Source organism: Oncorhynchus kisutch, linkage group LG10 (assembly GCF_002021735.2).
Source record: "Oncorhynchus kisutch isolate 150728-3 linkage group LG10, Okis_V2, whole genome shotgun sequence".
NCBI lineage: Eukaryota > Metazoa > Chordata > Actinopteri > Salmoniformes > Salmonidae > Oncorhynchus > Oncorhynchus kisutch.
In genome coordinates this window covers 10,361,010-10,374,809 of record NC_034183.2, presented here as the reverse complement: position 1 = coordinate 10,374,809, position 13,800 = coordinate 10,361,010, and the positions used below count along the sequence as shown (strand labels likewise).

The following is a 13,800-nucleotide window of genomic DNA, read 5'->3' as shown; positions in this document are numbered from 1 at the left end:
AGTGTGTTCACAATACACTTGGCATGATATTGATCCTATAGTGTGTTCACAATACACTTGGCATGATATTGATCCTATAGTGTGTTCACAATACACTTGGCATGATGTTGATCCCATAGTGTGTTCACAATACACTTGGCATGATATTGATCCCATAGTGTGTTCACAATACACTTGGCATGATATTGATCCCATAGTGTGTTCACAATACACTTGGCATGATATTGATCCCATAGTGTGTTCACAATACACTTGGCATGATATTGATCCTATAGTGTGTTCACAATACACTTGGCATGATATTGATCCTATAGTGTGTTCACAATACACTTGGCATGATATTGATCCCGTAGGCACACTCCAACACTCAGACATTTGTATTTAGTGAGTCCGCCAGATCAGATGCAGTAGGGATGACCAGGGATTATCTTTTTATGTGCGTGAATTTGACAATTTCCTGTCCTGCTAACCATTCAAAATGTAACGAGTACTTTTGGGTGTCAGGGAAAATGTATCGAGTAAAAAGGACATTCTTTTCTTTAGGAATGTAGTGGAGTAAAAGTAAAAGTTGCCAAAATTATAAATAGTAAAGTAGAGATACCCCTAAAAAAATAAATAAGTAAAAATACTTTAAAGTACTATTTATGCGCATTACACCACTGGATTGCATTTCGAATTTTAATCTACTGAATGGATTTCTGAGATCTACTGCTTTGCCTTACGTCACAGATCTAGGGAAATAAATCAATACAGAGTCACAGTTCACCAAGCAACAGCAGAGATGGTAAGAATGAATAAAGCATGCATTTTGTTTTACGTTTCTAAGCGCGAATGTTACTTAATAAGTAATACAATTAATCGCATACATTGAATGGCAAAAGTGTTCGATAATTAAGGATCCCAGCTAGAGCAGCTAGCTAGCTATCACTGATTGAAAGGATATTAAATGTACGTTAGCCAGACTAGCTTAGCACTAGTCTATGAGCACAACAGAGGAAACGAGTGCACTGTGAGTAAGCACAAAACAGCAAGCATCTGGAAGTTTATGATTATGCACGAGCTAGATTGTTAGCAAACTATCTCAATAAGATGAAATAAATAAAAAGTACTAGCCTAGCTAGCAGTTAGTTACATAGTCACGTAACTAAGTTAGTTAGCTAACTTTAGGTGGCTAGTTAGCTACCTAACACAGCTAGGTAGCTAACTAGCATGCTACGTTAGCTAGCTATCGTTAGCCAGTGTAATGTTGCTTGTTTCACTTTCGTTTTTTAACTGCCATAAAAGTTACCCAAACTTTGCCGAATGCCATTGGTCTTTGCAGTCAACCGTCCTTACCTATGCAGTCAAAGGCTGATTGAAATTGCATGGTTGTTCGCGGTGCTGTCTTCCAAATGCTTGCAACCAGCTGCTTGGAACAAATTTAGCTAGTTGTCATACCTACCTCTAAAAGTTTCAAACGTGTTTGACGTCAGAGGTGCACCCATAGAGCTCATATTCTACTAACTAATTCTGTGGGTGCACCCCCTGCCAGGTGACTGTAAACAAAGCCACAAGGTCGGTTGCTTCCTAGCTTGCGTTATAATTTATTTATAGCAATACAATACCTTAGTCTAGGGTGGCAAACACGATTTGTGTCGAGTTGCTTTTTGGTAGGTAACTCATCGCAATGCAAGATAACTACGTAAGTAAAACATGTAATGTGTATTTCTTGACCAATATACCGTGAAAACATTGACACAGCTACCTTTTTTTCTCTCTGTAGTTCCGTAACCAGTACGATAATGACGTCACAGTATGGAGTCCTCAGGTAAGGGCCAAGTTGCCTTATGAGAAAGTGACCATACAAGGTACTCACTACAGCATTAACATAACTCAACGGACATCAAAATTATTCTAAATGTTTGGGGAATGAGATTACCTGCAGTGTCTCCCAAATAAGGTAACATTATCAATGCACTTGTTTCAGGGGCGCATTCACCAGATCGAATACGCCATGGAGGCGGTGAAACAAGGTTCGGCAACAGTGGGGCTCAAGTCCGGAACCCATGCAGTCCTGGTTGCTCTCAAGGTATTTCCCAGTAACATCCCAGTTATATTCTACACTGTGACAGCTTTATTTTGTCAAGAGTTACATAGGAGCTACACTGAGACTTCAGGAAAACAGTATGTTTTATTTTTTTTTACCTGCTACACTGGACGCGGACATGAGCCACACTTTGCAATCTAGAAAATAGAACCAGAGAGCAATTTTGTGCTGAGTAGACGGTGCTCCTATGCCCAGGTTTAATTTATTAAATGAATAAGAGCGTCTCGCCCTCAGTAAAAGTTATGTTTCCGGTATGCCAGGCCAGTTAAGATGAAATAAAAATGTACATGTAGAACCTTACTCTTTCACACTTGCAGTGACTATCAATGGGCTGTTGACTGAGACTGTGTTCGGGTTTATCCACAGAGAGCCCAGTCTGAGCTGGCTGCTCACCAGAAGAAGATCCTCCATGTTGATGAACACATTGGCATCTCTATTGCCGGGCTGACTGCAGATGCCAGGCTCCTCTGGTACAACACACACATCTCGTGTCTAGTTGTAGGAATACCATGACTTCGTATGCAAAGTGTATCCACTGTAATCTGTGTCAAGATTTCCCCTTCCGTCTTCCTCGACAGTAACTTCATGAGGCAGGAATGCCTGGACTCCAGGTTTGTGTTTGACAGGCCTCTCCCAGTGTCGCGCCTCGTCACTCTCATTGGAAGCAGTATCCTTTGTCATGTTTTCACATATTCACCTCTAGAAGCCTGCACCGGCACTCCAATCAATGTTTCAATGTCAAAATGCACACTTTGGGCTTTTCATGAGTTAAGCGGTCTGGTTTGGGAATTGGCGTGCTGTCCTCTAGACTGTTAACAATGTAACCCTTGACCTGTCCCTCAGAAACCCAAATCCCCACACAGAGATATGGAAGAAGACCCTATGGTGTGGGACTGCTTATCGCTGGCTACGACGTGAGTTCTCTTTGTCATCTTTTTAATGGAAATTAGGTCTGCTGATGAAGGGGTGTAATACTCTAGAAGTAGTATGTGATTCTTAAAGCAACATTAATTAGTAATGTGGAGCATCTGTCATTCTCTCCTTATGGTTTCTTCTTGTAGGACATGGGACCTCATATCTTCCAGACGTGCCCCTCTGCAAACTACTTCGACTGCAAAGCCATGTCCATCGGAGCCCGCTCCCAGTCTGCCCGCACATACCTAGAGAGACACATGAACACCTTCCTGGACTGTGAGAGCATGCACACACACACTGTATTTGTAGTTCTCACAAGTACTAACACAAATACATAACTGAGGGCACAAATGCATGTCTACTCAGACACTTACTATAAAGTAAATACCGTTTGATGCTTGTTAACTGTAGCACCTGTCTCACACATTTCAGCACATGCTCTTTGCATTTATCCCTTTGTCCATTGCATTGTCTGTATTTAGGTAATCTGAATGAGCTGGTCAGGCATGGTCTGCTTGGGCTCAGAGAAACACTCCCTGCTGAACAGGACCTCACGACTAAGGTAAGCTGCTATGGCTCAACCAACTGGTCTTACCACTCCTTCCCTACTGAACAGGGCTGTGTTCATTAGGTCATGTAACAGAACATGTTTTGCTACATTTATGATAAAATGAGTTTTTCTTAGTCAAGTTAGTTCCTCCCTGTTTGTCGGTTTTCTTCTGTTTGGTGCCTAATGAACACAACCCAGGCCTTTACTGAGTAGCTCTCCCTGCCTTTCAGAATGTCTCCATCGGCATTGTGGGGAAAGACATGGAGTTCACCATCTACGACGATGATGACGTGGCTCCTTTCCTCGTGGGTCTAGAGGAGAGGCCACAGAGAAAGGTAGGAGTCGGCTTGGAGCTAACAATGGATGTATTGAGGAAAGTGGTTGGATTAATGCTAGTCTTGAACCACACTGAAACAGAACAATTCATTTGGAATCCAGGGTAGTATAATGCGCCCTCTAAGATATTTGTATATTTAAATATATTAGAGAGTGGTTAACAAACATGATGTCACAAAATTGTTTGAACACATCAAGTGTTGGAATTGTCACATTATCGTTGAACGGTAGCCAATCAAGATGTGGGCCACTGCTAACCTCTCCTTCTGTCTGTCCTTTAGGTTGTCCAGGCTGCAGATGAGCCTGCAGCTGACAAACCTGATGAGCCAATGGATATCTGAGACTTGGAGGACGCAGAATGATTACACACTTCTTGTCACACTGCGGTGGCCAGAAACCAAATCCAACAGGGCACCACTCACTGAACTGCAATGGGGAAATCTGTACTGTGGCAATATGCCACTTATTGAAAACAAGTGAATTGTATGCTTTCTGCTAATAACATTGGTTGTTGCTTTTCTATTGGTAGAATGTTCAATTCTATAAATAAAACCTTTTTTCTCATTTGGTGCCATTGTGTTTTTTGTTTGACACATAGTTGAGACATATTTTTTTATTTTAAGGTTGTTGGTTGTCAAACCAGGAGATCTTCCACAGCGGTGACTACTTTTTATAACATTGGCATACAGGTTAATCAATTGTGTATAAAAGTGAGTTTTTCATAAATAATGGTCCAGTGTTGCATTATAGCCATTAAGTAAGCAGGAAAAAAGTCTTAATCCCAAGGTCACCAATTATCATTTCTACTAAGGTTCTGTCTACGCAAAGCATAGTTCTGACATAGTGATAATCAAAGTTTTCACATCCCAGACCAAGTGTTTTATGGTGAATCCTTTCATTACACATTTGTCCTCACCTTAAAAGGAAACTAGAGTGCAGAGCATCAAAATCCTGAGACATTAGTATAAAAAAAAATGTAGAAGTTGCAATTGCAGATATGTTCAGTCACAACTAGCTATTTGAATACATAAATGTAACTATAGTTATTAGTCTGATCATAGGTTCTGACTTATCACGATTTACTTGTAAGATTTCTGACTTTTTTTGCTTGTGTGCCATTATTTCTGGCTAGCATAGACCATACTTAGAGGGCGATGGCAGACCAATCAGAACACGTCTCTTTGTTCAGGCTTGTGATTGGACTGCAGATAACCTTATAGCGCCAGATGGGTTTATGCAGAAAGAATGTTGTAGTTTTTTGTAGAACAAGCTAAAGATCAATTATGTGACTCATTTTTGACAAATGTCAGAGCCAAGGTCTCGGAAGTTCTAGATAAATTTCACATTGATTCTAATGAGTTCTTAAGTCCGGATGTGTAGGAGCACAATACAATCCCAATCAGTCAGTTTACTGTAAGCTATTATTCAATGGGGGAATCCTTAACCAGGCACTGGTACAATACTGTGGGTACTGTATGAGTTCTGCTTCAGACTGTCACTTAGCAAGAGAAGAAGGGATACCATCTTTCTCAGGTGGAGCTTTTTACTCCTCTACTCTGTTACAGACTGGATAACTGCCAGCCTTCATGCAGGGGTCCATCCAGTATTGAAGCTTTTCGAGGCGAGAAAGAAATGTTTATTGACAGACGTAATCAGACTTGTTTGTAGGTCGCACTCATCTCTCCCAAATATTGAAATGAATTTAGGGAAGTCAATCAATAGTGTTTCCTTGTGGTTATTTCTTCTGCTTCTTGTTCCATCTAAGAACGGCCAGATGATGTTTCCGTTGACACTATCCTTTTCCTCTCACTCCAAAATCATGGACATCTTTAGTGTGTACTCAAGCTACTCCCCTTGCTCCTCTGCAACGCCCATCTCATTATCAGCCACACCCAGTTTGTCATTGGCCCCACCCTCCTCCCGGTCCATTCCTTCTTTCTCTACCTCAGTCCCACACACATCACACTTAGCCCCACCTTCCTCATTCCCAGTGGATAAATCAGCAGCTCCCTCATCAGTATTCAAATCAGACCCTGCCTCAGCTCCACCTTCATCATCCTCAGCCCCACCCTCCTCCTGGTCAGCCCCACTCTCGTTGGTCGTCTGGCTGCTCCTCAGTGCTGGTCGCCTGGGAATGGTCGCATCCACAGAAGGGCTCTTCCCAGCATGGATGGGGATCTTCTGGGAAACCTAATTCAACCATGGATATATATACACTACCTAATAAAGTTTCCATTTCCATTCATCGTCAGTCACTTTGTAATTCGAGCACATAATGTCCAGTCCTCATCAGAAGCACTAAACCCTACTGTATGTTACACCAAATCTGGTATACCTCCATATTGTTAAATTATTTTTTATTATTTATTGAATATTTGAAACATACAATATACTTGCAGTGAAGCTGCTCAATAACTACATCATACCAGTCATCCAACAGATTCCCATTCAGAGCAACACACAGAAGCATCCAGGGTCAATGCCCTGCTCAAGGGCATATTGACCAATCTACCACCGGGTCAAAAAATGTGAACCCGAACCTTCCAAGACCCCCCCACAGTTCCCCAATAGCTGTCCCTCAACCATTAGAGTGTATATGCATGTGTACAAACACCTGCACGGCATCAGCCTCAGGCAAACCGGCATTAGTTGTAAAAACACTGCCACTTGGTGTACTTTTTATTAAGTTTTATTTGTACTTTTAAAAAAATCTCTCACACAGCAACTCCACTCCCACTTGTCTCCAATTCCACATTACCAACCTTCAGCCCATCCCATCTCTCTCTGCTGGCCACCCACTTCGGGTTTCTACGCAACACATATCTTTCAACTACGCTGTGATGTTTAACGTACAATTTCAATCTATCTAATCGAATAGAATTTACAGATTGCGAGTTGAAGATAAATACTTTTACTAAGAGTATTAGTAATTGACTGACCCGGTCTCTCCAGATGTCCTAACAGTACAATTTCTTGGGTCAATTTTAGATCAATGCTATGCATTTTCAGCCATTCCTAAACCTGAGACCAGAAACAGGTTACCTGAGGGCAATACCAAAATAAATGGTCTATTGATTCTGTACCCTCACAACAAAATCTGCAGAGCTTCGATGATTTTATGCCCCAAATATTCAAAATTTTGTTGGTGGCAAGATTTCTATATAATAATTTTAGCTGAAAAGCACGAAGTCTTGAATCTTGCGTTGTTTTATATATCAACTCATAAACCCTGTACCATGGAATCGGAAACTATTTTGCAATCTGTATGGCACAGTTGTCAACATCCTGGTCCTCAAATGAAACTTTCCTATTTATGCTATTTTTATTCCTCTGCCAGTTTTGATCCTTTATATTGGGCAGACAGACCAGTTCTATACCTCCTCCCGCTGCCACACGCCTCCTCCACTTTTGGAGCAATGCCATAATCAATTGGTTGTACTCTTGGATTGAGCAGACCTTTCAGTACAATTTTGATAACTCCATGAAGGACATAACTCCATCATTCCAATTTACAATATTATTTAAGAACAAAATACAATTTTCAAACATCTTTCCCATAAATACAGGTATTTTATCAACCAGCACATTTGAGTTCAGCCATAATATTTGTTGTAATATTTGTTCTATCTTTTCAGAGGGATGAAATTGTAGCCAGCTCTGCAATGCTTGATTGAAAAAGAGAGATACTTTGAAAAAAGTATAATTTTTAATTAATCGAAAATGAGACATGGCAATCTGCACAAAGGCAAAAAGGCCATTTTTAAACAATGGAATAGCTTCTCTTAGTAATCTACTTGAGAACCATTTAGGGTTCAAATGAAACTTTTGAATGAGGGAAGCTTTTAGAGAGAGGTTTAGTGCTTTTATTTTTAATCATCTCAACCCATCCAATTCATATTAATTATATAGATAGGCACGTTGTATTTTGTCTGGTTTAGCGTCCCAGATAAATTGAAATATTTTTGCTCATATGATTTGAAAAACGAATCATCCGGAGTAGGCAGCACCATAAGTAAGTGAGTAAACTGAGATATAACTAAGGAGTTAATCAGGGCAATTTCTCGATAAATAGACAGGTATTTACCTCTCCATGGTTGCAGGATCTTGTCTATTTTTACAAGTTTTCCATTGAAATTCATTGTGGAGAGCTTATTTATATTTTTTTGTGATATGAATAACGAGTATGTCTACTTCACCATCATCTCATTTTATAATGGGTAATGTAAAAGTTGTATTTTTTAAGGATCCAATACGTAGTATTGTACACTTATCATAATTAGGTTTGAGTCCAGAAAAGTTATCTAGATCTTTAATGAGACATTGCAGAGATCTAGCTTGCGGACTTAACATAAAACTTGAGTCATCGGCATACATGGACACCTTTGTTTTTAATCCTTGGATTTCTAATCTTCTAATGTTGTTATTGGTTATTATTGTTATTGATTTTAATAGCTAGCATTTCAATGATGACAGCGGACACCCTTGTTAAACTCCTCTTGACAATTTAAAACTCTGAGAAGTAGCCGTTATTTACTATTTTACACCTGGCATTGCTATACATTATTGTTACCCATTTTAGAAGAGAATTACCGAAATTGAAAAAATCCAGGCATTTATAAATAAAATCCAGTCTTACTTAATTAATCAAATGCCTTTTCAAAATCCGCTACAAATACCATTCCTGGCTTCTTATATGTTTCATGATGTTCTATTATTTCTAGTAGTTCTCATATATTATTTCCAATGTATCGTCCATGTAGAAAATCTGTCTGATCAGGATGAACAATACCTGGTAAAACCATTTTAATTTTGAGAGCTATGCGTTTTGCTAGTATTTTTGCATCACAACATTGAAGTTTAAGGGGCCTCCAGTTTTTTTTAGATAGACTGGGTCTTTATATTTACCATCTGGGTCTTGTTTTAATAATAGAGAAATCAGACCTTACTGCTGAGTACGTGATACACTACAATTTCTATAGTAGTTAAAACATACGTCTACCGGTATGCCATCAAGCCCTGGGGTTTTTATATTATTTGGAAATAATTCCTTACCATAATCTTCATTCAGTGGAAAGGATGCGACGGAAAAGAGAACATCTGCCTAAAATAATTAGCTTCCTCTTTTAAAATATCATTCAGAGAGTCATAGATGACTCCGTCTTCTGTAACGAGTTTCTGCAAATTATTTTTGTTAGCGTTCCTGTATTGGAGATTCAGGAAGAATATTGTGCATTTTTCTCCATATTCCATCCAGTATGCTTTATTTTTGTAATAGATTACATTAGATCATTCTTCAATAAGTTCCTCCAGTTCTTTTTGTTTTTCCTCTAACTTATTTTGTATCTCTGTAGTATCGCTTTTATTGCTATCTACCTGTACCATTAGTTCATGGATGTCCCTTGTTAGTCTTGTATCTGATTAAATTTCCAATATCCCCGTCCACGTGGAAAATCTATAAGAGTTATGTGAAGGCCAATTAGATGATGATCCGATTGCATTCTGTCTCCTATTAAAACTTTTTTAACCTTTGATGCAAGAGCGAAAGAGACAAGAAAGTCAAGACGACTAGCTTGATTAAGTCTCCTCCATGTATATCTCACTAGGTCGGGATTTTTTAGTCTCCAAATATCCACTATTTCTAATGTGTCCATAATATTTGTGATTTCCTTAAGGGCACGGTGATGATTGTTTGTAGAGTGATTACCTTTACGGTCCATTGAGGTACTTAACACAGTGTTATAGTCTCCTACCATAATGATTCGATTATTTGTTGCCTGTAAGTTCAATAAATTGGTATAAATGTTTTCGAAGAATTGTGGATCATCCTGATTTGGACCATATAGATTAATGAGTCAAATCTCTTTTTCGTCCACTTTCATATTCAAAAGGATCCACCTTCCTTGCGAATCATTCCTGACTATTTGCACATTCAGATCAAAATGTTTGTTAATTAATATCATCACACCCTTTGAGATCCTTTGTCCATGACAGAAAATTATTTCACCACCCCATTCCTTTTTCCACACAACTTCATCTAAGTATGTAGAGTGAGTTCCCATATTGTTGAGTGTGGATGACATATTCAGACAAGTCTTTAATGATGCCATATAAGCAATAAAAAGTGCCAATATCTCTGGTGGGGTGACCCCCTCCGCCTGGCGGCCCTCCTGCATCACCCGTGTGATCTCTCTCAGCTGGAAAAGCAGTCTCTCCTCTTGGTCGGCACTCCCCCCTGTCACCCTGCAGAGAGAGCAGCACATCACAGCCACAGGTCAGGGTCTTACCATTAGGATTCACCAGTCAATCAATGGGAGTTGCAATTACAGCTGAAAGTACAACGACAGTAATAGTAAAGTAAATACATTGTTCAATCCAGATTGTATTCAATTAAATTCCCCCATTTTTTTTCAATCAAATATTTTTGCCATGAAAAACCATGCGAGGTGGGAAAGGAATGACCCAGATAACTGTTTTTTTTTTCAAGTTACAATTTGAATATACTGTTTGTTCTTTCGTACGCAAAGGTGTATGAATGAGAGAAAGACTGAAGGGAGAATAAATGAGAGAGTTTGGAGGAGAACGGCAGGTAAACAACAAACCTTTTAGAGCTGCAGCTGGCTTTAGACAATCCTCTCCATTACCATCTCTGTCTCCCTCAGCTTATCCTGCAGCTGAGTCAGCTCACAATCAGCTACAGAGAAGAAGAGAGAGAGAATAAGGAGAGTGCAAGGGTGGGTAAATACTGTACTTTCCAGGCTGGCATTGTCTGAATTGAACCAGAACTATTTAGATTTCATGTTTTTGAAATTAACTATTTAAAAAGTAGCACTATAAACTGTTGCTGTTTCTTTCTATATAATTATCAATCTTCTTGATGGGGAATGATCTAAGAATCGTGAGATTAGATTACGGAATACAAACACAGTAACTCACTGATCTTTTTATTTCGGTTCTCTCCTCTCACCGAGGGAAATCTGGGCTCGACAGGTACGGCGCTCTTCACCTTTGATGTTATCTGTTGAAAACACAATAGGAATATGATTTAAACCGTGCTATAATGTGTCTTTTGAACATACAACACGCCGATCATAAACAAATAGTTTCTGTGAGAATAGGACACAATGGAGTTTGTGTGCATGCGTGTCCTCCTCCTAGTATGTGCGTATATGTTTGGATGGGCACAAGTATCAATCAATCAATCAAATTGATTTATAAAGCCCTTTTTTTTTTACATCAGCCGATGTCACAAAGTGCTGTACAGAAACTCAACCTAAAACACCAAACAGCAAGCAATGCAGATGTAGAAGCACGGTGGCTAGGAAAAACTCCCTCGAAAGGCCAGAACCTAGGAAGAAACCTAGAGGAACCAGGCTATGAGGGGTGGCCAGTTCTCTTCTGGCTGTGCCGAGTGGAGATTATAACAGAACATGACCAAGATGTTCAAACGTTCATAGATGACCAGCATGGTCAAATAATAATAATCACAGTGGTTGTAGAGGGTGCAACGGATCAGCACCTCAGAAGTAAATGTCAGTTGGCTTTTCATAGCCGATCATTCAGAGTTAGAAACAGCAGATGCAGTAGAGAGAGTCCAAAACTGCAGGTACCCGATTCAAGATGAGTCTTCAATTCATTTTCAAATGCAAACTTTTGCCTTCAGCCCCATTTGACATTTAAACTGCTAACATGTGAGAGACACAGACTCTCTTTCAAATGCCCATGACTATTGCATGTTGTGTTGTGTACCCTATACCAACCCCACAACATCGCACCTTAAACAGGAGGTAGAGGAGTTAAAGGAGGATCCCAAAACCATACATGAGGATGATCTGCCCTGCCAGGTTGGACTTGCTCCCAGTCCCTACCCCTGTGCCACCACCACCCTTAGCCCTGGCCTCGGTGTTGTGTGCCCTGGTGGACCCAGCAGCCCTCTGGCCCTGACTGTCCGGAACCATCTGCCTGTGCACCACGGGAGGAAAGCGTCCTGAACCTGCAACGCAAAGGAGGTAGATAAACCCGACACTGTGATCTAATACGAGGGCTACACTGGAGCAGCCACTTTATGCCCCACATTTCTGAAGTACCCTGTTAAGGGGAAGGAGACAGAGGTGGCAAGCATAAGGGCTGTCCAGCATGTCTCCTATCCGGAGGTGGTGAGAAGAGAAAGGACTGAAGTGTAATTAAAATTGTAGTAGGAGTAGAGATACTGGACTGCTAACTCTGCAGTGTTCTAAATCAACAGTTGTTTAGTAGTCTGAAAATGTCGAAACATTAACTTGATTGACCATGCTGCAAATCATGTAACTGTTTGTTATATGCAATATGCTTTGTGGACTCAAGCAGACAGATGTTGCTCTCCGGTTTTGTATTGAAATAAAGGTATGGTTGAATGTATTCTGCCACTGCACCGCTACTGCCCTATTCCCTATTTAGTGCAATACCTTTGACTCAGGCCCATAGACCTACATTCATGGTTGAAGCGTAGTCAATGTTATTTGAACTAAAAAAGATACGTCGGTTGTGATACCACCCTATATGGATGTAGCTGGTCATTTCAAAGATAAACGACGATGCATGCATCAAAAAAGTAAATGCAAGTAAAAGGTAAGCCTACGCTCGAACCTATAACAGTTAGCTAGAATAATAAAGACATGTATCATTTTTAGAGCGTAAAACTTACCCTCGGTCTGTGCACCCTTCTTCCCTCCGCCTAGAAGCATTTTCAGAAACCAGAAGAACGCAGAACACCCGGCAAGATACGAGCGTAACGTTTTGAAATGTTGACATCGACATTGTTACATCCGCAAGGTTGCTTTTGCAGAGAAATATATTTTTTTAAACTACAAGTGAAAACACAAGAGGGTCATATAGATGATGCGTGTCTCCTCAGCATCATTAATTTGTGTACGCTTTCTTGTTCGCTAAAAAACGGAAGTGTAACATTTGTTGTAGTGGATGTACCTCTCCAGAAGATGGCGCCAGAGAACCTTCATTTATTTCGACTAAATACATAGAAAGGCATTGATGGCACTGCATCCCCTTTGTAAGAAATAGCCAAATATGGTAAAGTCGTTTTTAAAACTCTTTATACCTGCTATAATTACTGACTCTTTGTGATAGATTAGATCAGTGGAGATTTTAGCATGCAATTCTTGGTGGGCAAAAACGTTTTTAGATGCATGCCAGCAAAGCCACTAAACAATGCATTAATTGGACAATAACGACAACGCATTAATTGCACAATAACGGCGTCAAGCGGTGCACACAAACTATTAGGGCCTATATAAAGCTGTCCCAACAGCAGAGCTTTCTTGTCAGCACCATGGAGTGAATCCTTACCACTGCTACACCTGGCTATCAGCAGAGCCTTGTCTGGCAGCAAAACAGTTCATACAGACTCGTTTAATGCCTTTTTACAAAACATAGCTGATATGGTTGTCCATCTCTCCCTGGCATATTACATCATTTATGCAGACATTTTTGGACTCACCTTTATGTGCGCGGTGGTCCTTCGTTGGCAAATTTTGTCATCAAAGAAAGATTTACAATTCCGAGTTGGATGACCGTTCAAAATGTATTTTCCCAGTCTGAGCGCGTTTATTCCCGACTACCCAGTTGCAATGCTTGTGGTTAGCCACTGTCACCGATTCCTTCCAAACAACTCATTGTTTAAGTTGCGATTTCCAGATTGTTGTGTAATGTTTATGTCCAATGGCCGATGAGCACGATACATTTCATCTATAATTTCTCTTCATTTTTCTCTTCATATGACAATGATTAAAAAGGATTTGCCAGTAGATTGTCTACTTGATTTATGATGCTGACTGCTAGCTAAGATTTTGAAAGTAAGATGTTCAATCAAAGCTACTGTAGATGTAACATGATTTGACATCATTTTATCTGTGGCCAATGA

General features: G+C 40.0%; 1 protein-coding gene and 1 long non-coding RNA gene across 2 annotated transcripts; one reads left to right on the top strand and one right to left on the bottom strand.

Moving 5' to 3' along the window:
* Positions 1–703: 703 nt before the first annotated feature.
* LOC109897732 (proteasome subunit alpha type-1) lies at positions 704–4,451 on the top strand. Its single transcript, XM_020492274.2, has 10 exons — positions 704–784; positions 1,763–1,807; positions 1,967–2,068; positions 2,453–2,556; positions 2,665–2,753; positions 2,930–3,000; positions 3,148–3,277; positions 3,484–3,563; positions 3,782–3,886; positions 4,169–4,451. The coding sequence occupies exons 1-10, from the start codon at positions 782–784 to the stop codon at positions 4,226–4,228; spliced, it is 789 nt and encodes a 262-aa protein (XP_020347863.1). The 5' UTR covers positions 704–781; the 3' UTR covers positions 4,229–4,451.
* Positions 4,452–9,811: 5,360 nt separating this feature from the next.
* LOC109897752 (uncharacterized) lies at positions 9,812–12,798 on the bottom strand. The gene is made up of 4 exons (XR_002256268.2): positions 12,568–12,798; positions 10,821–10,902; positions 10,487–10,578; positions 9,812–10,127 (listed from the first exon to the last, which is right to left on the bottom strand). It is a non-coding gene; the product is annotated as an uncharacterized LOC109897752 (long non-coding RNA).
* Positions 12,799–13,800: the final 1,002 nt, after the last annotated feature.